This window comes from Eubalaena glacialis, chromosome 13, assembly GCF_028564815.1.
Source record: "Eubalaena glacialis isolate mEubGla1 chromosome 13, mEubGla1.1.hap2.+ XY, whole genome shotgun sequence".
In the NCBI taxonomy this organism is placed as follows: Eukaryota; Metazoa; Chordata; class Mammalia; order Artiodactyla; family Balaenidae; genus Eubalaena; species Eubalaena glacialis.
Genome location: NC_083728.1, coordinates 12,741,861 through 12,768,653, shown reverse-complemented (window position 1 = coordinate 12,768,653; position 26,793 = coordinate 12,741,861). Strand labels below are relative to the sequence as shown.

The 26,793-nt window shown below is 37.0% G+C and overlaps 1 protein-coding gene across 2 annotated transcripts in view; it reads left to right on the top strand.

Moving 5' to 3' along the window:
• Window positions 1-26,793, top strand: part of CSE1L (chromosome segregation 1 like) — a 40,839-nt gene that overhangs the window by 11,780 nt on the left and 2,266 nt on the right. The window contains exons 4-22 of one of the 2 annotated variants that reach the window (XM_061210064.1): window positions 1,750-1,851; window positions 1,926-2,071; window positions 2,401-2,491; window positions 4,099-4,206; window positions 7,891-7,983; window positions 10,115-10,282; window positions 10,391-10,520; window positions 11,362-11,427; window positions 11,846-12,048; window positions 12,500-12,584; window positions 14,273-14,334; window positions 19,849-19,985; window positions 21,133-21,236; window positions 22,879-22,976; window positions 24,307-24,457; window positions 24,602-24,810; window positions 25,233-25,330; window positions 25,433-25,518; window positions 25,956-26,037. In XM_061210064.1, coding sequence (XP_061066047.1) covers window positions 1,750-1,851; window positions 1,926-2,071; window positions 2,401-2,491; window positions 4,099-4,206; window positions 7,891-7,983; window positions 10,115-10,282; window positions 10,391-10,520; window positions 11,362-11,427; window positions 11,846-12,048; window positions 12,500-12,584; window positions 14,273-14,334; window positions 19,849-19,985; window positions 21,133-21,236; window positions 22,879-22,976; window positions 24,307-24,457; window positions 24,602-24,810; window positions 25,233-25,330; window positions 25,433-25,518; window positions 25,956-26,037 — 2,219 coding nt within the window. The remainder of the gene's footprint in view (window positions 1-1,749; window positions 1,852-1,925; window positions 2,072-2,400; window positions 2,492-4,098; window positions 4,207-7,890; window positions 7,984-10,114; window positions 10,283-10,390; window positions 10,521-11,361; window positions 11,428-11,845; window positions 12,049-12,499; window positions 12,585-14,272; window positions 14,335-19,848; window positions 19,986-21,132; window positions 21,237-22,878; window positions 22,977-24,306; window positions 24,458-24,601; window positions 24,811-25,232; window positions 25,331-25,432; window positions 25,519-25,955; window positions 26,038-26,793) is intronic. The other variant, XM_061210065.1, reaches the window with a different exon arrangement.

Genomic DNA, 26,793 nt, shown 5'->3' with positions numbered 1-26,793 from the left:
CACCAAGATCAGTTACAAAGCAAGGGTGTCCCCTCTTACCACTCCTTTTCAACATTGTGTTGGAAGTCTTTTTTATTTTATATATATTCTTTTGCCATGGCATGTGGGACCTCAGTTCCTAGACCAGGGATCGAACCTGTGCCCCCTGCATTGGAAGCACGGAGTCTTAACCACTGGACCGCCAGGGATATCCTTGATAATGCAGTAAGAAAAGGAAATACACCATTTGGAAAGACATAAAACTGTCTATGTTCTCAGATGATATGATTGTCCATGTAGAGAATGCAAAAGAATTGACAAAAGTTAAACAGGACGTTTTTCCAAGTTGCTGTTTTATTTAAATTCATATCGATTAAGTCAGCTTTATAACCCAGGTTGCTAGAGAGTGTGAGACTTTGTTTTAACATCCAGTTTGGCTGAAATTTAACTTTAGCTTACTGTCTACTGAAGAGACATTACATGGGAAGATACAGTCTAAATGAGTAATTGAAGCAATTTCTATTGTGAACAAGGAAAAATTATATAAAGCTGGAAAAAACCACATTATATATATATGCATTCTACACATATATATGTGTAGAATGCAAAATAATTTAGATTTGAAGTTTTTGATAAGGGATTTGTCCTGTGTCTTGTGGGATATGGAAATATTTTCTAATCGTAAGGTGAATCTTATTATGCTGCAAGTTTAATGATCAGTATAGTTACATATTGAGAAACGGTTATTTTCCCTACCTTAGCTTATGACAGTGGTTCTAAATAGGGGGTAGTTTTGCCAACCTGGGGATATTTAGAGACATTCTGGTTGTCCACGCTGTGGGTGGGGTGGGGAGGGTGTCTGGCATCTAGTGGGTAGAAGCTGAGGGTGCTGGGAACCATCCTACAGTGCGCAAGAAAGATCCCCATGACAAAGATTTATCTGACCCAAAATGTCAGTAATGCCGGGGTTGAGGTAACTCTGGGTTAGGATAAAGAAAAAAGTGAGAAATGTTTTTAGTAATAGCAGTAATGATACTTAGAAAGTTATTAAAGTTGACAGAAATGGTCAGTTTTTCTAAAAAATCAGCTGTAAATCTGGTTAAATATTTATTTAGAACCTTTTTTCCTCATTCCATAGAAGAATTCAAAAATAGTAAATATTGTTTTTAAGCTTGTATAGTCAAGCGTTCTCACGTGTGGTGAAGAAATGACTTGGTGAATTTTAGAATGTTTAAAAATCCATTCATCTACTTGTAGACATGCAAGCCCTATCCCTCTGTCTTGATTTGTAAAACTAGTGAGACTTCTAGAATCTCTTTGGGCGATGTAGTCCGGGATGCATTCAAACTGGTAATGGTCAAGAAGTTTTCATTGAAAAGACCTTTCTTTGACTTAAGGTAACGGTCAAATTGAAGCTTTTGAAGATGAATATCGGCTGAGTAGCATATATGTATAAAGATTTCTAACCACATGTTCTGATTAGTTTACTTACAGAACTGAGATTCTTAATTGGCATCAGGGAGTCAGAGAAGCTCCTTAATTTGTATGTAAAATATTTGCATTTGGGAAGGAAGGTACATTTTTCTGCAGAAAAATGTTTTCATCAGATTATTAAAGGAATCTGTGGCCCATTTATGTAGAAGGAAGGCCCTACCTTCCTCTGTTTTTCTTAGGAAACCAGGAAATGAGAAATGGTTCTATTTTATCTACAAACCCATACAATCGTGGGTATGGATTTATGTTACTTGCTCATTAATGTTTTGCTTTTAGGTTGAAGATGAACCAAATAAAATTTGCGAAGCCGACCGAGTAGCCATTAAAGCTAACATAGTGCACTTGATGCTTAGCAGCCCAGAGCAAATTCAGAAGCAGGTATGTGAGGCCCTGCTTGTTAGGTGGGCTTGTTTATAGAGCTTTCATCTAATTAGTCTCTTTCCTCCCCACAGTTAAGTGATGCCATTAGCATTATTGGCAGAGAAGATTTCCCTCAGAAATGGCCTGACTTGTTGACAGAAATGGTGAATCGCTTTCAGAGTGGAGATTTCCATGTTATTAATGGAGTCCTTCGTACAGCACATTCTTTATTTAAAAGGTACTGATATATAAATTCATATTTTTAAAATAACTTTTTTCAAATATTTTTGCTTGTGTATATTTTTGTGATTATGTCATTCTTTTATGATAATTCTAGAATAAGAGCATAAGCCTCTCATTATTGTGTTTGTTTCTTCTTAAGTGTAGGATGTTTATTTCATATTGCCCTATTACTGGTGAAATACCTGGTCTTGATAAACTGTGCTTGAATTCCCTTTTTATTTCAGAAAGCTGTCTAGCCATGGATTTTTCTCTAATCTAGCCTTGAAGACCTAAAGTCAGTTAACAAAAATTTGTAAATTTACCTCTTTTACCTTAATTTTCTAGATATCGCCATGAATTTAAGTCAAATGAGTTATGGACTGAAATTAAACTTGTTCTGGATGCCTTTGCTTTGCCTTTGACTAATCTATTTAAGGTATGTGATAACACCTTGCTGGTATTTTTTAATTACTTAATATTTTAAAGTGCTTGAATATTTGTATAAATTTTGTTTAAGAGATTGCTTTGAAAGCATATTTGATAGGTAATGGTTTAGAGCAGCATTTCTTTTGAAAAATTTCAAATCTACACCAAAATAGAGAAGCTGATAGAATGAAATCCCATGTATTGACTACACAAGTTTAACGGTTACTAGAATTTTATTTCTTTTTAATTTGGTCTCTCCCTTTGATTTCGTACGAATAGTTAAAAGCAAATCCCAGGCGTCATATTATTTCACTCAAGTATTTGAGTATGTGTTTCTAAAGGAATAGATCCGTATTTTGATTTGACTGTTTATGGAGTTTAATTTATATATCCGTACATCATCTTATATTACATAAGCAACTTTCCTAAATATCTTTCTGAAACTCGTTTAAGACTGAAAGAGAAGCATTGTTAACCTTTTTTTCCAGATAAGGAAAGTGGAGGGTTTGGTATCACACAGCTAATAAAAAGAGAGCCAGGCCTCAAACCTAGTTTTGCTAACTTGAGAAAAGCTGCTCATTTCCTGTTTTCAGAAAGGAAAGTTGTGTGATAATCACAACTTTCTAAATTACAGAGTATGCACAGGATTTTTCATGGCTAGGATATCTTACTGATAGTACATTTTTATTTTTAAAAATAAAATTGGACAAAATGTCAATATTTTTCACCTATTGGACTAGCAAAGATTTTTATTTCTTTTTAATGACATTAAAAGTTTTAGCCAGGAGCAGGGAGGGACGGGTGGGAGAAAAATGTTTTAGCCACAGTCCAGTGAAATGAACACTAGTGTCCTGTCCATTGGATTATAAATGGTACTAGCTTTCTGGAGTTTGACATTTCATTGAGAAAACCATAATACTCATATTTTCTAAGTCTAGGATATAGTTAGCAACATATGTTGAGTGTCTTTTACATTGTAGGTGTGCACAAATTACGAGGACCTTTTATGTATATTTTCTCATTTTATTCTCATGTTTTATGAGGTAGGCATCATTCTTAATTACAGACAGATAAGGAGATGGGGGCTCAGTAAAATAACTTACTCAGAGTCATGCTTATTATGAGTAACAGTGTCTGGGTTGTATCCAGATCTATCTGGCTTCCAAAACTCTTACTCATAGCATACTGTTCTACACTGGTAATACAATTCTAGAATCTCAAACTCAGAAAACTAGAAGTGTGCCCAAAGTTTTATACATAAGCTTGTTTATTGCAGTCAGAATAACAAACAATTGCAAACAAACTACAGGCCAGGTGGCAGGGAATTATTTAATGAGTGCATATAAAGACAGTTTTGTGTAATGTATTATATACATGCACAGAGGAGAGTAGAAGGATCTAGTCCAAAATATTAATATTGGACTTCACAGTAGTGCTGTGATGGACAACTTAAAAATATATACTTTAACGTGTTTTTTCAAAAATCCTAAATGACTGTATACTACTATTTAAAAGCCAAATTGTGGAGAAGATGTATGAATAGTTTCAGCCTAGTACAAGGCTTTTTCACTAAGGTTTACAGTACACTAAAACCGTCTTCCTAAATTCCTTTCCAAGGCCACTATTGAACTCTGCAGCACCCACGCAAATGATGCCTCTGCCCTGAGGATTCTTTTTTCTTCCCTGATCCTAATCTCAAAACTGTTCTACAGTTTAAACTTTCAGGTAAGTTTCGTTTTATTTCTTGCTTTTGATTCTTACTCTTTGATGTCAAATATAAAGTTTTTCACTTGATGAAGACTACTTTGCTAGCATTGATTTCCCCCCCCCCCAAAAAAAATAGACATTAGTTGCTTGTTTTTTGATTCCCCCCATTCTTTTTGTTTTGTTTTGTTTTTTTACAAGAGATAAATAAACTGACACCAAGCATTGTAAATGGATGACCACAACAAAAGCAACAATGATTGCAATTACCAAACACGAAACACCCTCATACTATGTCATAATATTGACATTCAGTCCAGTAATCCTCCACTGTAACAGCTCCTTTACTTTGCAGTGACAATTGATTTGTATATTTTTTGCCTCTGAGTCCTTGTGGGATTTTTTTTTATTATTATTCAAACAGAAAGTCACAAAAATTATAATCATCCTCACCAGTTCACTCAGTCCCATGTAATTAATTTGTTTTTTCATCTTGATCTTTTGTTAGCACTTTTATGAATTCATCAGTTTTCCATTAGAGTTCTGAAAATGCTTATTCATTCAGTTCAGCAGTATAGTCAGTTACCAGAAACCTGTACTTGTCAGAGTCTTTTCCATGAATTCCTTGAAGATGAAACCCTTTTATAGGAACATTTTTGCAAAAACATCAGAGTACACCCAGAACTGTCTGTAAATGACAAAAGACTTAAAAATGACCATGGTTAAAGATTTGATGGAAGTTCATAATAATGCAGTTGACAAGGAAATTTAGTTATTTCTGAGATACACATTTTAAAGTAATAACTAGAATTATGATTTATAACATTATACCAGAACATATAAGATTATTAGAAATTTCATGTAATATCTGAAACATTTATATTAACATATTTCCATACAAATAACCCAAAGAAAGTTTAGTATTAGTTGTTTTTTTGTTTGTTTATTTTTTTATACTGCAGGTTCTTATTAGTCATCAGTTTTATACACATCAGTGTATACGTGTCAGTCCCAATCGCCCAATTCAGCACACCACCATCCCCACCCCACCGCGGTTTTCCCCACTTGGTGTCCATACATTTGTTCTCTACATCTGCCCTGCAAACCAGTTCATCTGTACCATTTTTCTAGGTTCCACATACATGCGTTAATATACCATATTTGTTTTTCTCTTTCTGACTTACCTCACTCTGTATGACAGTCTCTAGATCCATCCACGTCTCAACAAATGACTCAATTTCGTTCCTTTTTATGGCTGAGTAATATTCCATTGTATATATGTACCACAACTTCTTTATCCATTCGTCTGTCGATGGGCAATCAGACTCCCTGACTTCAGACTATACTACAAAGCTACAGTAATCAAGACAATATGGTGCTGGCACAAAAACAGAAAGATAGATCAATGGAACAAGCTGGAAAGCCCAGAGATAAACCCACGCACCTATGGTCGACTAATCTGTGACAAAGGTGGCAAAGATATACAATGGAGAAAAGACAGTCTCTTCAATAAGTGGTGCTAGGAAAACTGGACAGCTACATGTAAAAGAATGAAATTTAAAAAAAAAAAAAAAAAAAAAAAAAAAAAAGAATGAAATTAGAACACTCCCTAACACCATACACAAAAATAAACTCAAAATGGATTCGAGACCTAAATGTAAGACCGGACACTAAAACTCTTAGAGGAAAACACAGGACGAACACTCTTTGACATAAATCACAGCAAGGTCTTTTTTGACCCACCTCCTAGAGTAATGGAAATAAAAACAAAAATAAACAAATGGGACCTAATGAAACTTCAAAGCTTTTGCATAGCAAAGGAAACCATAAACAAGACGAAAAGACAACCCTCAGAATAGGAGAAAAATATTCGCAAACAAATCATTGCACAAAGGATTAATCTCCAAAATATATAAACAACTCATGCAGCTCAATATTAAAGAAACAAACAACCCAGTCCAAAAATGGGCAGAAGACCTAAATAGACATTTCTCCAAAGAAGACATACAGATGGCCAAGAAGCGCATGAAAAGCTGCTCAACATCACTAATTATTAGAGAAATGCACATCCAAACTACAATGAGGTATCACCTCACACCAGTTAGAATGGGCATCATCAGAAAATCTACAAACAACAAGTGCTGGGGCTTCCCTGGTGGCGCAGTGGTTGAGAATCTTCCTGCTAATGCAGGGGACACGGGTTCGAGCCCTGGTCTGGGAAGATCCCACATGCTGCGGAGCAACTAGGCCCGTGAGCCACAACTACTGAGCCTGCGCGTCTGAAGCCTGTGCTCCGCAACGAGAGAGGCCACGATAGTGAGAGGCCCGCGCACTGCGATGAAGAGTGGCCCCCACTTGCCGCAACTAGAGAAAGCCCCCGCACAGAAACGAAGACCCAACACAGCCAAAAATAAAAAATAAATTAAAAATAAATTAAAAAAAAAAAAAAAACAAATGCTGGAGAGGGTGTGGAGAAAAGGGAACCCTGTTGCACTGTTGGTGGGAATGTAAATTGGTACAGCCACTATGGAGAACAGTATGGAGGTTCCTTAAAAAACTAAAAATAGAATTACCATATGATCCAGCAATCCGACTACTGGGCATATACCCAGAGAAGACCATACTTCAAAAAGACACATGCACCCCAATGTTCACTGCAGCACTATTTACAATAGCCAGGTCATGGAAGCAAAGCTTATAGCTTTCAGTGGAAGCATATCTGGGAGACAAAAGGCTGAAGAAACAGACTTGGGGAGGTGTAAGAACCAGTGGCATTTGAGAGGAAACACAGCCACAATCTTATAGCAGAAAATGCCTGGTCACCCAGTTGCTACTGAGGTGGTGGCCTCCAGTCATTCTTTCTGTTCTTGAGTCATTACTTTAAGATTCAGGGGTCCAGGAATGAGAAGGGAGTCTTACTGATACAGACTCCTATACTGAGATGCAAGAGAAAGGATGTAGCCTTTTCGTTGCCTCTAGCCAGAGCCAAGTACTTGGACTTAATCCTCCCAACGTGACTGTACTCACAGTGGTAGGGAGAGCATTCCTCGAAAGGAATAGGTAGAATGAATAGGAGATGAACAGCCCAAAATGGCATACCTTCAGTGTTCAGCTAGACAGCAATTTGAGAAATTCTTAAAGGATACCACTGGGTTTTTGTATACCTTCTTCTACTTCCTAGAAGTCAGGTAGAATGAGGTGATTAATAACTTGTTAGTCACAGAAGCCTGACTAGGAAGGAGGCATAATCTTTACTCTTGGGGGATTATCCCTCGTTAAGAGGGCAGTATTGTGCCACAGGAAATCAGTAACTGTATAAGACAATAAGCCTGACTTGGTGGTCATCTTACAGTAAATGCAATAGTTCAGAAAGGAAAAGGAATGTATTGGTAAGCACTGAGTTTTATAAGGAAAGTTTTCAGTCTTAGCTGGACCTTAAAGGAATAAGTAGATTTATATTGGGACAGGAGCAGGTGGCATCATTTGTGGTTGAAAGCTTACCGAGACGGAGTCAGAATGGTTTACTCATCTGCCAGACCTAGCTGGAGCAGAGAATTCTTGTCAAAATAGGTATCCGTTGATTCAGCTGAGAAACGTGGGCTTGAGTCTATAGGCATGTGGAAAACATTTGGCGTGGTGGGGAAAACTTATTAAAATATAATAATTACTTCAACCAAAAGTCTCAAGTCACCATTTATTCTTTAGGATCTCCCTGAATTTTTTGAAGATAATATGGAAACTTGGATGAACAATTTTCATACCCTCTTGACATTAGATAATAAGCTTCTACAAACTGATGTAAGTATTATTTAAAATATTTTCCAAGTAGGCTTTTTTTTAAAATTAAGAATTATTTGAAATATATTGTTAAATGTCAATTATATCTCAATTTTTTTTTTTTTTTAATAAATTTATTTATTTATTTTTAGCTGTGTTGGGTCTTTGTTTCTGTGCGAGGGCTTTCTCTAGTTGCGGTAAGTGGGGGCCACTCTTCATCGCGGTGCGCGGGCCTCTCACTGTCGCGGCCTCTCTCGTTGCGGAGCACAGGCTCCAGACGCGCAGGCTCAGTAGTTGTGGCTCACGGGCCCAGTTGCTCCGCGGCATGTGGGATCTTCCCAGACCAGGGCTCGAACCCGTGTCCCCTGCATTGGTAGGCAGATTCTCAACCACTGCGCCACCAGGGAAGCCCTCAATTATTTTTAGTGTTAAAAAAATTATTTGAGTGCCCTCTGAGAACATTGGAGGGAGGATAATTGTAATGTGCAGAATTACCCTTCTTGTAGTCCTGACTTAAGTCACAATTCATAGATAAGGCTATTTTATTACATTATTGAAAGTAAGGCCTCAACAGTATTCACATTGTGAACATTTTATGAAATAGAAAATCATTTGTCATTGAAGATACTAAGAAAACTTAAACCTCTGTAATAAGAGCCTCTTTTGAAAAAGTCCTCTACAGTGTGGGAAAGAGGGGACATGAAAGTTTGCAATGTGTAAAAGTTTCTGATCTGAGTTTTGTAATATGTACTTTCAACATGTAGCACTTACTCTGTGTTATTCATTTGCTTGTTTATTAATATATTTATGATTTACCTCTTTCTCAACAAACAAAAAATGTAAAAAGTAAAATATTAAGAATACTTCAACACCAGATAAAAATTACAGTTGGTGATGCCGATCTGTTTGGGTGGCATGCAGAGGGAGAATCATTACTGTGGGTGTACAGCAAATTTTGTCTCTGAGATTTATATGCAACAAGAAGCAACCAAAAAAAATAGAGTTCCAATAAAATAATTCCTTCAGTCCACTAGGAAGAAACCACTCCCTCAGAAAACAAAGCTTGTCTTTACACTTAAGTCTAAAGGAAGTTTTTCACATAGGATTCTTAAGGGAATTGTTTGCCCATTTAAATGTGTCGTCTCACTGTGTGGCATCCCTTATATTCACGCCTTGAGGAGCTGCTCTTTTATCTCTTCTCAGTTTGAGTTCTTTGGCACATAATGTAGCTCAAAAGTGTTTGTGGGTCGCGGTTATATGTAGTAAGCATCGTTATGCCGGTCACTGTCATGGTTTCAGGTGGGGTTGGCCAACTTTTCCTATAAAAGTCTGGGTAGTAAATATTTTTGGCTTTGTGGGCTATATACTCAACTCTGCAGTTGTAGTTGAAAGCAGCCATAGGCAATACGATAAATTGTATAAATGAAAACAAAGACTGTGTGTGGCTGGGTTTTAATAAAACTTTACTTCAGAAATTAGGCAGCAGGTTAACCCCTGCTTTAGGTTGTTCAACATTTTATAACCAGAATATTATTTGTGAGAATGTTATAGCATTAGCTTATTGGGAAGAGAACACATTTTAATATATTTGAAATGAGAACCTTTGGGGAGATAGCAAGACTATGTGACAAAGGAAAATGTGATATGATTTTTATTACTCAGGTTTTTGTAGGAATATATTATTTTCAATTCAGTATGTAAATATTTTATAATTCAGCAACAAGAAGAAAAACCTTTATTTATTTAAAATATTTATGCATGCATGCATGCATGCAGTGCCAGGTCTTAGTTGAGGCACATGGACTTCTTGGTTGCGGCATGCACGCGGGATCTAGTTCCCCAACCGGGGATCAAACCCAGGCCCCCTGCATTGGGAGCGCGGAGTCTTACCCACTGGACCACCGGGGAAGTCCTGAAAAGGGTTTATTTAACTTGAAAACTTCTGAGAACTGCTCTCATTGATTAATAAGAAGCATTTCATCTTGTATTTATTTGATAGATCAGGTGAATAAATTTGCAGTGGCATAGATGTAGTTCACAGCGCTTGGCTTTGATGTAAAATTTTTAAAGAGTTCAGGAATTACAGCTACTTTCCGTGTTTATGATAGCGTTGAAGTTGTATGTTTGAGTTTTCCGTTTTCTCTTATGTGAGGATGAAGAGGAAGCAGGCTTATTGGAGCTCTTAAAATCCCAGATTTGTGATAATGCTGCACTCTATGCACAAAAATATGATGAAGAGTTTCAGCGGTACCTGCCTCGTTTTGTCACAGCCATCTGGAATTTACTAGTTACAACAGGTCAAGAGGTTAAATATGACTTGGTAAGGTGATGGTGGAGACAAATAATTAAGACATCCCCTCCCCCGCCCCATGAAATAAATGGTTCAGTTTGCTCTTAAAAATATGCTTATTTTTGTGTTTTATTCCAGTTGGTAAGTAATGCAATTCAGTTTCTGGCTTCAGTTTGTGAGAGACCTCACTATAAGAATCTATTTGAGGACCAGAACACGCTGACAAGTATCTGTGAAAAGGTTATTGTGCCTAACATGGAATTTAGAGGTAATTGTGGCAAAGTGTAAAGCTTTTTCAGGAGATTAATTAAAAGCTTGTTTTTTAAAAGAGTATGTTAGTATAAATTTAAGAATTTAAGAAGTCTTCTCTGTGTTGCTTTTTGTAACATATTCAGTCTAAGTTTTGTTGGATTTAGTATTTCACCAAGGCAGAAGTTATTTTTGAACAGTTGACTTGAGACAAGAAGTGATTGATAACTTTTAAATACAGAGTTGAAGCCCACCTAGTTTGTGCTTAAGGTTAAAATAGTCCTAAGAGTCTGTATTTGTACAAAATGTCTTTCTGACAGTTGGGAAGAGCAGTCATTAGATCATTCAGTCAGGAACAAAATGAGGAAATAAAAGACAGTGTAACGTGGGGTTTTATTTCCTTTTCTTTTTTCATAAAACTATATGTAAAGGACAGATCTTTAATCTGATACTGTCTGTCCTACTTGTTTTGGTGTTGAAATGACTGTTTATGAAATAATGGTGATAGTAGTTGTTAGGTTGTTTAATGTCCTTATCTGGCAGAATAACGAGTTGGCATCCCTAGATTGCTCTCCAACACTTTTGAAGGTTGGTGATGAAGTCCAGTTCTGTGGATGTTCACATTAGAACAAGTGAGCCTATCTCACAGCTGTATGAATTACCTATTACCTAATCTTTCAGGGTAGCGTTTGCTGCTCTAAGTAATGATTAAGAGTATATGAAGTACTCATTTGTTGGGAAAGAACACTTTGCTGTAAAACATGGCAATTCCACATACTCTTCTGCATACTCAACTGTAAAGGTAGAATGACTTGCCAGGTCTTTCAAGAGGTGATCTGAAATGTCATCTTGCTTTGTAGCTGCTGATGAAGAAGCCTTTGAAGATAATTCTGAGGAGTATATAAGAAGAGATTTGGAAGGATCTGGTGTGTATTTTGGTTTTTAGCTGTTGGTCTCTTAGCAAGCCAGTTTTAAAGTTGCTCTCTTTCTAATAAATATGGGGAGGTGAGGGAGTCCTGTTAAGTATGTCATTTCAGCTGGCTTTCATTGGAGAACTATTTTCCTTCTTTAACTTGTACATGGTAAAAAGCAGCTCTTTATATGAGCTATATCAAAGTTTCAGATGTTGAATTACTTGTCTTCTCCTTTTTATATACTTATTAGTGTTTATCATACTACTATGATCTTTCAGTTTCCTTCTCATTTTACATTTGTGGGGGGAATTTTTTTTCATTGTTTTTGTTACTGTTAGCTCTCAGATGGCAATTTGTTTTCTTATAAACTTGGTCAGTTGGTTGTTGGTGGTTTCTTTCTCCCATAATGTATTTCCCTTTGATTTTGTAGATATTGATACTAGACGCAGGGCTGCTTGTGATCTGGTACGAGGATTATGCAAGTTTTTTGAGGGACCCGTGACAGGAATCTTCTCTGGTTATGTTAATTCCATGCTGCAGGAATATGCAAAAAATCCATCTGTCAACTGGAAACACAAAGATGCAGCCATTTACCTGGTGACGTCTTTGGCATCGAAAGCCCAAACCCAGAAGGTGAATCCTTTCAGTATATTTTTATTTCTAAAACATAGTTGTTGGTACCACAGAAGTCAAAAAGAAGTGATATATTTCTGGTTATATAGCCTACTCTGCTAGATAATGTGTTAGTTCTGATTAGAATTCATATGGTCTCCAAAGATGGCTTTATACTGATGTATTAAGCACTTAAGTTTCTTATGGACCAAAAAATCAACAGATGCCGCACTTGCTTCCTTAGCTGAGACTCAGTATATAAAACGTGCTAAACTTAAATTTAGCTGTTCTTTAATTTAGGGAAGTTTCTTTATTATCTATTAAAATAGTCTTATTTTATATGTAAGTAGTTTGTGTTTTGAAGTATTCATTTCCATCTTTAACCTGGTTTTCTAAAGCTGCCTAAATTTCCAGTGTGGTAAATAATTACAGATTTTTCATGTTATTTCACTGTTATGAATTTGTTTTTTAGCATGGAATTACACAAGCGAATGAACTTGTAAACCTGACTGAGTTCTTTGTGAATCACATTCTCCCTGATTTAAAAGCAGCTAATGGTGAGTTTTGTGAAATGTTTTTAGTACAGCTTACACTATACCTGCAACTTTTTAAAAATACATTTATTTATTTATTTGTCTGCACCGGGTCTTAGTTGCAGCACGCGGGATCTTTTAGTTGTGGCATGTGGGATCTAGTTCCCTGACCAGGGATGGAACCTGGATCCCCTGCATTGGGAGCGCGGAGTCTTAGCCACTGGACCACCAGGGAAGTCCCTATACCTGCAATTTTTATTTGTATTTTTATTTTAAACTACAAAATGAGTACCGTTGCGGCTCTATATCACCATGATACTGAAAACTGTGGCTCCTATCCTTATTGCAGTTACTTTATTGGATAAAATCTCAAATGGTTGCCCCACATCTTGCCTAGGTGAAATTAACTTTCCATAAAGAAAATGTCTCTTATGTAGAAGGAAAACAGGAACAAGTGAGACTAAATTGTCACTGTATATTTCTAGTGTACATATAATAATGCACTAGAAGTTATACTTTGGTTTTTGTTTTCCTTCTCATTTAAAAAATGAACTCTTGGGGGACTTCCCTGGTGGTTCAGTGGTTAAGAATCTGCCTGCCAATGCAGGGGACACGGGTTCGAGCCCTCACCCGGGAAGATCCCACATGCCCCGGAGCAACTAAGCCCATGTGCCACAACTACTGAGCCTGTGCTCTAGAGCCCACGAGCCACAACTACTGAAGCCCGCATGCCTAGAGCCCATGCTCCGCAACGAGAAGCCACCACAGTGAGAAACCCGTGCACCTCAACGAAGAGTAGCCCCCGCTCGCCGCAACTAGAGGAAGCCCGCGCGCAGCAACAAAGACCCAATGCAGCCATAATTAATCAATCAATTAATTAATTAATTAATTAATTAATTTTTTAAAAAATGAACTCTTGGGAATTCCCTGGCAGTCCTGTGGTTGGGACTCCATGCTTCACTGCCGGGGTTCAATCCCTGGTCAGGGAACTAAGGTCCCACAAGCTGCATGGCGAAAAATAAAAATAAAATATTGGGTTGGCCAAAAAGTTCGTTTGGGTTTGTCCAGAAGATGTTAAGGGACGAACGAACTTTTTGGCCAACCCAATACTAAAAAAAAAATGAACTCTTAAAAATTGAAGTAAATTTAAAGTACTTGAAACTAATAAATACTAAGGATACTTTCATATGTTTACAAAAATATGTTGATCAAGAGATATTCTTCTAAAACTTTGTGGAAAATTTAAATACACTAATAGGTAGGGATAATATTATAAAGAACTTACATGTTACTATCATTCAGCTTCAGGAGCTTTTAACAATTGGCTGATATTTTAGCCCTTTCACTAACTTACTTCCCACTACTAGTGCAAGCTCATCTAGAGAGACTTGCTCTTGATTCAGAATAGCTTCAATTTTGGAAGAAGATACTGTCGTTATTTCATGGTCCAAATCATTTTTGTTCAATTACATAAGTAACACACGTTCATTTGTAATGAAACTTAAAGGTAAGGGGGAAAAATAAAATTATTTATAAACTTACCAGTATTAATAGCTGTGTAGTAGATCATTATATAATTAACTAAGCTTTAATTACTTGACATTTTGTTTACCAGAACCATGTTTTTAAAATCTGATAATGTTGTCACTAATTTGGGAGTTAACAGTCCTTAGCACTAAAATAACTGTGACTTTTTAATTTTTTTTTTATAGTGAATGAATTTCCTGTTCTTAAAGCTGATGGTATCAAATACGTTATGATTTTTAGGAATCAAGTAAGTAGCTTTTCATTTATATGTTATATGTCACTTAATCTCTTAAGAGTTTTATTGTATACTGGCTTCTCTTCCCTTCTACTGTGCAATCATATTCGATATCCACATCTAACAAAATTAACAATAACTCCTTGAACTTAGGATCCCAGTAGAGACTGTCATACAGAGTGAAGTAAGTCAGAAAGAGAAAAACAAATATTGTATATTAACGCATAAATGTGGAATCTAGAAAAATGGTACAGATGAACCGGTTTGCAGGGCAGAAATAGAGACACAGATGTAGAGAACAAATGTATGGACACCAAGGGGGGAAAGCAGGGGTGGGGGTGGGTGGGATGAACTGGGAGATTGGGATTGACATATATACACTAATATGTATAAAATAGATAACTAATAAGAACCTGCTGTATAAAAAAATAAAATTAAAAATTAGGATGTCAGACCATGATTAATTTTCCTCAGTTTCTCAAAAATACTGTTTTACAGTGATTTTATTAAAATTTGGGATCCAAACAAGGTCTACACGTTGCTTACGGTTGGTTCTGTCTCATGTGATCATTGACACATTTTTTAATTGAGATATAGGTAACCTAATAGTCACCATTTTTAAGTGTATACTTGTGTGGTTTTTAGTATGTTTATTCTTTTGTACAACCAACACCACTGCCTCATAGATTATTTAATTACCAACTTGAATGGGAAAAACAGGATAGATGTTTGTGTGTTTTTCCCCTGTGTCAGTTCAGAGTAATGAGTTTAAGTGCCTTACCAGCCTCCAGAGGACAAATGAGGGATTTTTTGACTCTCTAGTTGTTCCTTCTTTGGCCAGTAGGAGCCCCATTATGTAGGTTCCTGTGTCCTCTTGACATACACTTAGTAGCCTTTAACAGCTTCCCTTCTTTCATATATGACAGAATATTCCATGTTCATCTTGTACATTTCCTGCCCCAGACCTGAACTAGCCACACTTGAAGGTGGGAAATTTTATTTAGAGACCATAATCTAGGTGCGAGGGAAATTGGTTTTAGGCTTTTTCATAGGAGAGAGCCAGAAAATAAATAATACCAATATTATTACTAAAGTAATAGTGCTGAATGCTGTTTGATTTCTTTGTGTTTTTTTATATCCTTCATATATTATCCTATTAGGCATGTATAGTCAAGAAATACTATGTTTAAAGCAACTTGAAATTATTCTTTGTGCATTTTTGCCATTAACTTGATAAATAATTAGATTCATCTGTTTGTGGGGTTTTGTTTTATTTGGGGGGGGGGCATGAGAAAGGTTACTTTACATACCTCCAAAGTCAGGCATGGTACATTCAGAAAGGTCTAGCTTTCCTCCCTGTTCCTTCTCTCTTCCTAAAAGTAACCATTTTTTACCAAGTTTTGGTTTATGTTTCCATTAGTTAATTTTGAAAATATAACCTAATATTGTCCTAGATATATTTATGTATTTCCCCTCCTCCTACACAGAAGAGAGTATGCTAAACACGCTATTTTTCACTTTGGTTTTTTTTCTTTGTTGGCCGTACCATGTGGTTTACAGGATCTTAGTTCCCCGACTAGGGATTGAACCCAGGCCCATGGCAGTGAAAACTTGGAGTCCTAACCACTGGACCACCAGGGAATTCTGACACCTTGCTTTTTTTCACTTAGTAAATCCTGGATGTCATTCCATGGTAGTATTTACACAGTTCCCTCTTTTTTTAAAATTTAAATAGCATAGTACTCTGGGTGGCTCTCCTGTGGTTTACTCAACCAGTCCCCCAAGAGGTAGAAGTTTTGGGTGTTTTCTAACTTTCACTATTTTAAATAATGCTAATTATTTGAAACAATAGCTTTGTATGTGTCACATAGTGCTTTTGCCATTATAACTTTGAGATAGATTCCTAGAAGTGACGTTACTAGATTAGAGGGTAAACTTATACGTAATTTTGCCAGATCTTGCCACATCTCCACAGGGGTTGTAACATGTTGCATTTTTTAAAAAAAGATAGCGCCTATTTCCCCAAAGATGTTGGAATTTTGCCATTTTGCCAAACTCACAGATGTGAAATGGTATCTTATTGTAGTTTTACGTTGTATTTTTCTTAGAGTTTGAAAGCTTATCTTGCCGTTTATGTATTCTTAGTTTTTATTGGAGTATAGTTGATTTACAATGTTGTGTTAAGTTTCAGGTGTACAGCAGAGTGAATCAGTTATACATATATCCATCCTTTAGATTCTTTTCCCATATAAGCCATTACAGAGTATTGAGTAGAGTTCCCTGTGCTATACAGGAGTTCCTTATTAGTTATCTATGTTATATATAGTAGTGTGTATTTGTCAGTGCCAGTCTTCCAATTTGTCTCCCCCCCCATCTTTCCATTTAAAGGGCCATTTTCATTTCTGCGAACTATCTATTCATATTTTTTGTCCATATTTCCATCTGATTGTTGGTCTTAATTTTTAGAAAACATGTAATTTCCTTCTGATTATTATTATTTTTTAATGGTAGACGACATTTCATCTAGCTATATATGTTCTCAGGCACGATCAATTTTATTGATTCCACTGGACCAATAAAAGCTAAAAGTCAGTCCAACAAGTACACAGAGACTCTGGATCCACCCCCTCAAGTCACTGATGGAGTCTTTTGGTCACAACCCTTTCCTTGTTAAAGCTCTTCACAACAGCTCCCCAGACATGTTCAGAATCAAAATACCCTTCACATTTTTCATTTCTTGATTCATATATTTTCCAAATAGTTTGAACCCTGAATAAGAATTTGTGGATCCTGAAGTATTTAGTTTTACAACATAAATCTCCTTTATAAAACTTTTATCTTCATATCATTCCCCATTTTGATCAATCACATTCAGGCTCCAGCCAATTGTAGCACCCTTGACCAGAGAAAGGAAAACAGACCCACACCTGCGGCTGCCCCTTGTGCAGGAGTACTCCGTTTCCTATGTTGGAAATACAGTGGGCATTTTTAAACCACCAGTTATTCCACCATTAAGTTATCTGTTATTGTCTGTTTGAAGATCACCACATAGAAATTTATTAACAGCCACCCCCCAGGGAAGACAGATGAATTCTATTAGTTCTATCTGCTTCAGGGCTGAGTACCATGTTGACAGTTAGCTGTGATGGAGAAAGAGTGTAGCTTACCTTTACTAAGTTTTTACTGTTTGTCAAGTACAATGCTAATGCTTATGATGGAATCCCACCTCATTTGGCTTATACACATTCAGTTATTGGGCCTCAGCAAAGAGAATGAAAGAGAAAAATTCCACCACCTAGTGCCTGTCAGTGAGCAGACACCCCCCGGAGTGGGGAGACTCCAATCTACTCTTCCCTCAGTGAGCCTTGTCTTTTTTTTTTTTTTAATTGAGAAATAATTGACATTAATTTCAGGTATACAACATAATGATTCATATTTGTATGTATTGTGAAATGATAACAGTAAATCTAGTTAACATGTCACTATACACATTGACAGAATTTTTTTTCTGTTGATGAGAACTTCTGAGATCTGTTCTCTGTATGCAGTATACTATTAACTGTAGTCACTGTATATTGCATCCTCATGACTTGTTTTGTAACTGGAAGTTTTTACCTTTTGACCCCTGTCACCGATTTCACCCACTCCCCGCCTCTGGCAACCACCAATCTGTTCTCCGTAGGAGTTCGTTTTTCTGGTGTTTTGGGTTTTTTTTTCCTGTTTTGTTTTTTAAGGTTCCACATGTGAGATATACGGTGTTTGTCTTTCTCTATTTCACTTAGTATAATGCCCTCATTGTCCATACATATCGTCGCAAATGGCAAGATTTTCTTTTTTTATGGCTGAATAACATTCCATCTGTGTGTGTGTGTGTGTGTGTGTGTGTGTGCGCGCGCACTCCACACTTTCTTTATCCATTCATCCACTGATGGACACTTAAGTTGCTTCCAAGTCTTGGCCATTGTTAATGCTGCCTATGAACTTGGGGGTGTGGATATCTTTTTGAGTTAGTGTTTTCGTTTCCTTTGGATAAATACCCAGAAGTGGAATTGCTGGACCATATGGTAACTCTATTTTTAATTTTTTGAGGGACCTCCGTACTTCTTTCTATACTGGCTGCATCAATATATGTTCCCACCAGCAGAGCACCGGGGTTTTCTTGTCTTCCTGAGACTAGCCATTGTAACAGGTGCGAAGTGATACCACATTTTGGTTTTTATTTGTATTTCCCTGATGATTAGTGATGTTGAGCACCTTTTCATGCGCCAGTAGCCATCTCTGTGTCTTCTTTGGGAAAATATTCAGGGGAATTCCCTGGTGGTCCAGTGGTTAGGATTCAGCGCTTTCACTGCTGGGGCCTGGGTTCAGTCCCTGGTCAGGGAACTAAGATCCTGCAAGCCATGCGGTGTGGCCAAAAAAAATAGGAAAGGAAAATATTATTCAGCTCCTCTGCTGAGTTTTTAATTGGATTGTTTTTTGCTGTTTAGTTATATAATCCTCCTGATTCTTAACACTGTAAGTCACTTTAATTTTAGTGAGACAAAACAAAACAGCACAGTTCGTCTTACTCCCTCCAATACCTCCACCAAATTACCCTGCAGCCATCTTGTAAATTATTTTAAACACACAAGCAGGAATAGAGAATAATTTAATGATACATAACCACCACAAATCTTAACTCCAGGCCATAATTACTTAAACCTACACACACAGTGGAGGCACCCAGGGTACGCCCTCCCCATTCCCATTCTATTCTCTTTCTCCCCAGAGATAATGAATGAGTTTAGTGTAAGTGATTATTTATGGCTTTACATGTTTGTTTCCACAAAAATTCTATAGTATTACATAGGTTTAAGTTTTTTATTTATTTAAATGATACCATACTATAGGTATTGTTCTACATTTCTAGTTTTCTTTTGTGCTTAACGTTTTTAGTAGATGTGTTAGAGTTCATTTTTAATAGCTGTGTAGTATTCTATCATAAGAATATGCCACAGTTTATTTCCTGTGGATGATTCTTCAGTTTCTTGATTTATACTTTTTATGTGTCTTTGACAGGTATCTACCAGGGTTACATGCAACCTTGTGACGCTGTTCTGTTTTAAAGACTAAAGGATACGCTAAAGTTTTAGAGGTTTTTAGTGAAGATTAGTATGCTTATGTTTATGCCATCCCTCCCCTTTTTTAAGAAGAGAAAATGAGGCACAAAGGGCTTGAATGACTTTTCTAAGAAATACTTGCTCGTGAAAAGTATGGTTCTAAGATTAATGAAATCTCTGCTTCTCCGTGATATTATTATTTTACCCTAACCATAGTTTTATGCTCAGAGAAAGAGAATTGGAAAAGTGAGTGTGAGTTGAACCATTATGTGAAGGTAGAAGTTTTGATGTTTTCACCTGTATCATCTCCATTGTAATAGTGGCTGAAAAAAAACACACTTTTTAGAATCAGCAAGTCACTCTCTTACAGCTGTCTTTTACTCAAGATAGCATCAGTGAGTTACAGCATGTATATTGTTTTTTTCAGGTACCAAAAGAGCATCTTTTAGTCTCTATTCCTCTCTTAATTAATCATCTTCAAGCTGAAAGTATTGTTGTTCATACTTACGCAGCACATGCCCTTGAGAGACTGTTTACTATGAGAGGGCCTAACAATGCCACTCTGTAAGTATTTGATGCAATATACTGTTTCGTCTCGGGGTGAAGACCATTCTGTACTGGTCAAAGATATCTCAGTATATTCATAATTTCATTAGTAGTTAGAAAAATAAATGTGTATATTTTACTCAATTATACTATGCCTCATTCCAAAAGGATTTGAGACTGCATGCCAGAGTAGACACATTATGACAATAAAGTTAACTGGAGGAAATTGGAGCAAAGGAAAATAACGGGGGTGTGAGGTTAATAAACAGAAGTGTGTCAGAGGATCCTGTACAGTAGTTAAAGAAAGAAACTTGTGGATTTTATGTGGAGTCCTCTAGCGGCCAAGGCAAAGAGAGAGACTTGGTGAGTTAAAATGTCCATAATGTCCATGAGATTAAAATTAGAAGTTATTCAGAAGGCACCTCAGAAGTGGGCCTTTGTTAAGGGAATACTGTGTAGTAGCCCTGTTCATAGCAACATCATGCAACAGAGTTATTTTCACCTGGCTGTTTTTGTGTGCTGAGACATGACACAGCTGAGTGAAAGTAATTCTCTAGGGTCCAAGGCAGTAGCTGTTGTGGCCTGATCCAAGGATAAAATGCAGAGGATTGGGTGGTCTGCATGTCTTTCAGGCCTTTTCTTCAACAGTGTTATTTCTTGAAACTGAGCTTTGGGTAAGAGATGGAAAACATTCTAGGTTCTTTTCTTCATCAAGAACTTGAAGTACAGATATGCTCAGTGGCCAATTAAGGGTTGAAAGGTTATCCTTTAGGCGAGTTAAGCCAGTACCTGTCTTCAGGCCCAGAATTTATGCAGAAAACGGTTCCGAACTTGCTCCACCTCCAGGAAAGCTAGCTGACTGAGAGTCCGGGCTCTGTTCTCGATGGTGACAGATGTGAACCAGGGATGACCTCAACAGCCGTAGACAATGTTGGGTTTGCCTGGTTTGGGGTTTGTTTAATTGTGTTTGGTCCCAGATATGCCTTCTTAGGAACGTAACATGAGCACTTTTAAAGCATTATTTTCCTAAGCTGTCTGCCGACTGTCAGTGGTGGGAGATGGCTCACTTTTATGCCAAGAAGTGTGATTTAGTAGTTGCGAAGGGTGTTCCAAAGTGACAAGCTCAAGAGTTGGCAGTGACTGAAAGCTGTTTTTTCATCTATAGCTTTACAGCTGCAGAAATCGCACCGTTTGTTGAGATTCTGCTAACAAACCTTTTCAAAGCTCTCACACTTCCTGGCTCTTCAGAAAATGAATATATTATGAAAGGTAGGCCGTTTCCCTGGTGTATAGACTATAAGTATCTAATCTCAGACTACAGGGGTGGTAAACACTCTTGAGTTGTACTTCAGGTTATGTAGTCTAGGAACCAGATACTGTTTGTCAAGAATTAGGTAGGTTTCGATATTTTTAAATGAAAAATAGTTTAGTTTGTTGGTAAGTGTTTTCAGAAAAAATTTTACCCTAACTTGATATAGAACTCCTCTTACTGAAGAAAAGGTAGCAAACTCCTTTTTTCTTTTCATAGGTTGAAATTCTTGAGGGCAAAGATGAGCTCAGACAACATTTATTGACGGCATGTTCTGCTAGGTCTTGGTGTGAAACCTGGGTGTATTTGATAGACCCCGCACAGATCCTGCCTTCATAGAAATACTGCCAAGGACACAGGCAGCTGTAACAATCTGCCAGGTGCTCCATTAGGAGAGTGTCTTGGGAACAGCTCTGGGACAATCTTAGTCTTACTCGCGGTTGCATTCCAAGAGTCTAGCATGGTGGATGACTCATAGGACATGCTTTTTAAAGAAACTGTTCCCAATGCCTCTGGCTTGGTCAGGACCCATGGGGTGTGTGTGTGTCTGTCTGTCTGTCTGTCTGTGTCTGTGTCTGTCTACCTAGGTGTGTTTGTGTTTTCAGCACTGTATTTCTCCCAGCAGTGATGTGTGAGTACTCTTGTTTAATGTCCATTTCTGTGAGGTGGCTGACTGGTCCGTGGTCTTCATTGCTGTGCTCCTAGGGTTTGCAGGAGCGCCCAGTATGTAACAGCTTCCCAATAAATACTGTTGTGTGAATGAATGTGAGGATTCTGTGCCAGCCCAGAGGAGGGGCGCTGATCCACCCTGTAACCCTCAGCTTTCTCTAGCAAGTGATATCTAAGCTGAGGTGCAGGATAGGTAGCAGTTAGCTACTTGGAGGGTGAGTCTTTGGCATCACTGCAAAGTTTAGGAGGCAAGAAAGGATAACTTTCTATCCTGTGTGCCTAGCATATGGTAGGTGCTCTACTTAGTTAACATCTATTCTGTTTGTGCAAAAATAGCCATCATGTATTCTTAGCTTAATAATGTATTTCTCTCCTATGCCCAATGTTTTTAGGTGTCTGTTAATGAGCAGTTAATTCTGTAATATGGGCCTTCCATAGCTTTATGTGTATTTTTGGATTTTTCTCAGGCTCCTAGTCTCTCTTTTGGGGGGAGATGGGCAAGTGGCCTTTTCTTTCAGCTTCTGGTAGGCTGTGATCATACTTCTAATAGGCTAGCGGTAAAATTTCATGCCACTGATTTCTAAGTAAAGGAGACTCAAAACAGGCCCCCTTCCACCTGCTGCTCCCCTGTGTCCGTCCACTACTTCACCTGCCTCCTCTTTGTCTGCTTCTTTAGCCACTTCATTATTTTTTATTGTCCCTTAAGCCTTCTGGAAATAACACTTCCCAGCTAAATTTTGTTGCCAATTGTTGGCCTAATTTTAAAAGGGAGGGAAATTTAGATTATTTTTAAATGTAGAGAGCTATCTGGGGGTTGTTTAAGAGTCTTAAGATTTTAGTTTATGAATCAGTGGACTTTTTTCTCCCCCTAATCACTGTTTTATTCTGAAGTTTAACTAAACTATTTGTTTTTGCTCTTTTTATATTTTACAGCTATCATGAGAAGTTTTTCCCTCCTACAAGAAGCCATAATCCCCTACATCCCTACTCTCATCACTCAGCTTACACAGAAGCTATTAGCTGTTAGTAAGGTAACAGAACCAGTTTTGAAAGTGCAGTTGCTTTTTAACCTAAATGCTTCAAACTGTTTGAGCCTCAGAACTCCCTGGCAGTCGGTCGGACAGGGAGATCTCTGTGACTTCTTCCCGACCAGCAGTTAATGTGTGATTCTGAAAGTGTGGGGTGACAGAGATGGGAGCCTTGGCAGCACTCTCCTTTAAGTGTAAGCTCAGAGACTTTAAAACATTTTATTCTTGCTTTAGAAAGTAACGGGTTCATTGAAGAGAATTGAGAAAGTACAAACAATCTGAAATGATCTTAGATGGAAGAAGTAGGCTTTGCACCAAATGGACACAAAAGAAGCTATTCAGACTAATACAGAATGACGACTGACGTCCTTGTGTTTGTTCTTCCTGACTCATTTCCCCAAAAATAAAATTCACTTTCTTTGATCAAAGATTTTAGATATTTTGATCCATATTTAAATATTAATACCAAGTTTTAGAAAATAAAAAAAATCAGTTTAAGGCCAATAAAATTCCTTTGTAGACGCTTATTCTTAATTACTCTATGAAAAGGAGATGAAGTCATAGGAAGTAATAGAGAGGCTTTGAGAATAGTGATCCTATTTCCACCGAATTCTGGGTAAGGGCCTTGGGCCTACTTGGGTTTTGGGGAATTGAGAGAAAAGAGAAGTAGGGCCTCTCCACTTTCACCTGCCCCTGTACATACACACTCAGCTTCTGAGTTCATCAGCTTCATATGGTCACCTTCCAAGAAGGATTTTGTTTGAAAAAGAAAATTGAAAACCACTGATATGAAGGATTGTCATTGTGCAGATACGGACATACTGAGGCCCACAGAGGTTAAGGTTTGCCTGAGGTCCCACACACGGCTAGTGGCAGAGTCAGGCCTTTTATGTCCCTGCTCGTTTCCCCCACCGCCGTCTAGTGGCGGCTCTAGGAGAGCTCGTTTCTCCCACCGCCATCTAGTGGCGGCTCTAGGAGAGCGCACAGGTTTAAGAAAGCGCCTCGCGAGCACTGGGAGCTTGGGCTTGTGTAGTCGCCGCCTCGTGATTCTGAAGTATTTTTTCACAAGTAGACTTTTGCTCATTAAAAAAAAAAAAAAATCCCAACAGGTATTAGTATTACTTCATTTTCTGAATTTTAAAGTCACTGTAAAATTTTAACATATATGCAGGCTTTTTAGTGTAATTTGTGGGGGGTTTTTTAATATTGATTTTTTTTAAAAAATGGCATCTCTTTTAATGTGTTTTTAGTAAGGTTAAATGTGTTTTAGGTTATTTTTAATATAGTCAATTGGATTATTAGAGTCATAAGCTTTTTTTTTTTTTAATTTCAGAACCCAAGCAAACCTCACTTTAATCACTATATGTTTGAAGCAATATGTTTATCCATAAGAATAACTTGCAAGGCTAACCCTGCTGCTGTTGTAAATTTTGAGGAGGCTTTGTTTCTGGTGTTTACTGAAATTTTACAAAATGATGTACAAGGTAAGTAAAAGAAAGTTATTTTCTTTGTAGTTGAATAAAATTATTCAAGTGATTATAAAATGCAGTCTGCCTAAGAGATACGTGCCTTTTGTGTCAGAGCATTAATTCTGAAGCTGACAGCTCTGTTTTTACTTTTATCAACAGAATTTATTCCATATGTCTTTCAAGTGATGTCTTTGCTTCTGGAAACACACAAAACTGACATCCCGTCTTCCTATATGGCCTTATTTCCTCATCTCCTTCAGCCAGTGCTTTGGGAAAGAACAGGAAATATTCCTGCTCTAGTGAGGCTTCTCCAAGCATTCTTAGAACGAGGTTCAAATACAATAGCAAGTGCTGCAGCTGATAAAATTGTGAGTCAGATTTTGATGTAACTGTAATTTCCTAAGGTAACTGAGAGAAACTAGGGATGGCAGATTCTTTTTAATTTAAAATTTTTTTAAATTTCTTAATAAAAAGGGAATTAGAAAATGTAACAGAATTAATTAGTAGAAAACATAAATGTATATTTTATTAGAACTAGGTATCCTTTAGTCATATTTATCTCTGGTAGAAACGAAAAGAATAAGAGCCAAATAGGTTAATTTCAGGAACTTAACTTTAAAGGCTTATTGTGGTGGGGTTTTTTTTTCCCCTCTACACTTCAGAAGTAAGAAAAAGAGAAAGTGTTAGATTATTACAGCATGCACCCTTTTCCAAAATATATCACCTGTTTAACTTTTGGAACAATTAATCCTTGCTTCTTTAACTGATTATTTAATCTAATTTGTTGTAGCCTGGCTTATTAGGTGTCTTCCAGAAGCTGATTGCATCCAAAGCCAATGACCACCAAGGTTTTTATCTTCTAAATAGTATAATAGAGCACATGCCTCCGTGAGTATGAATATAACCTCATTGTACATTTAATTGAGGATTCTGTTAAGTACTCAGAAAAATGCTGAATTTATATTGTTGCTTTTTTATTCACTTCTTTAGTGAGTCAGTTGACCAATACAGGAAGCAAATCTTCATTCTACTATTCCAAAGACTTCAGAATTCCAAAACAACAAAGTTTATCAAGAGTAAGTAAAATCATTTGGGTGTTACTACAGAAATAAGGAAAGAGGCTAAAAACCCTTAGACTTTATATGTACATATAAACCTTTTAACAGTTATAAATTTTATATATAAAATATTTTAAGATGCTCGTATTCTTCAAGCACTAAATCAGTTTCAATATATTGTATTCCAGAGGTCTGTAAGTTTAAATATCAAAACATTTTTAATAGAAGTATCATAAAGAAATATAAATCAGAGACTGTATGTAAAGCCTTTTTATGCCTGTACTATAAAGGCAGAGATTCTGTATGTTAAATTGTATTAGAAGGCCAGTATTGATGCCAAAGTTAGTCATTGGGTTTTAATGATTTGTGAATATTTCATTTGGCAGACTTTCACTAAATCACTTATTTAATGCAGTGAGTCCTCTGTATTGATACTCTGCACCTCCTTTCAACAGGTTTCTTAGTCTTTATTAACTTGTATTGCATAAAATACGGGGCACTAGCACTACAAGAAATATTTGATGGTATACAACCAAAGTAAGTCTGTTTTCATTATTTATTATCCTGTTTTTAAAAGCAAAACATTTGACCTCTTAGTCTCTATTTTATAGATGACTTTATAGTTCTTGATGCACAGTGATGGTTATCTTTGTGGTTTCCAAAATATTCTTGGGGGGTTGGGTTGTAAAGAAGGAAATACCTGCAAACATTTTCCTAATTCCCGAAGGTCTCCCCCCGCCCCCTGCCCCATCCCCCGGCATTCCCTACAGCCAGTGTTCTATGTTGTGTTAGACAGCTGGCATTGTCTCCGGGAGCCTGCCTCTGTTAGGGCCAACTGTGATTTTTCAAATGAAAATAGTTTGGATCAGTGAAATTTTGCTTTTGACTTAGTATATATGCATAAAAATGTAGTTAGGCAGCATTTCCCATGTAGTAGGGAAAGGAAGGATGGAAAGGAATGATAGAGGACAACTCCTTGGAGAAAAACTTTCTGCATCTGTATTGTACCAAAAATAATTCCAGATTGACTGAAATGTAAAAAAATGAATTAACCTGAAAAGTACCAGAAAATATGCTTTTCGAGCTGTAGGAAATCGTGAGGAAATCAGCAGTTTCATTCAGTGCTGGTGGCGCCTAAGTTGGTATGGTCTTTCTGTAGAGCAAAAAATCTGCACTTGTTATCTAGAGCATCAAAATGTCCATGCTCTTTGATATCTACTATTTCCACTTGAAAGAATTTAATAAAATAAATTCTTAATAAAATAATGAGAGTATAAATTGAGAATTTTACAC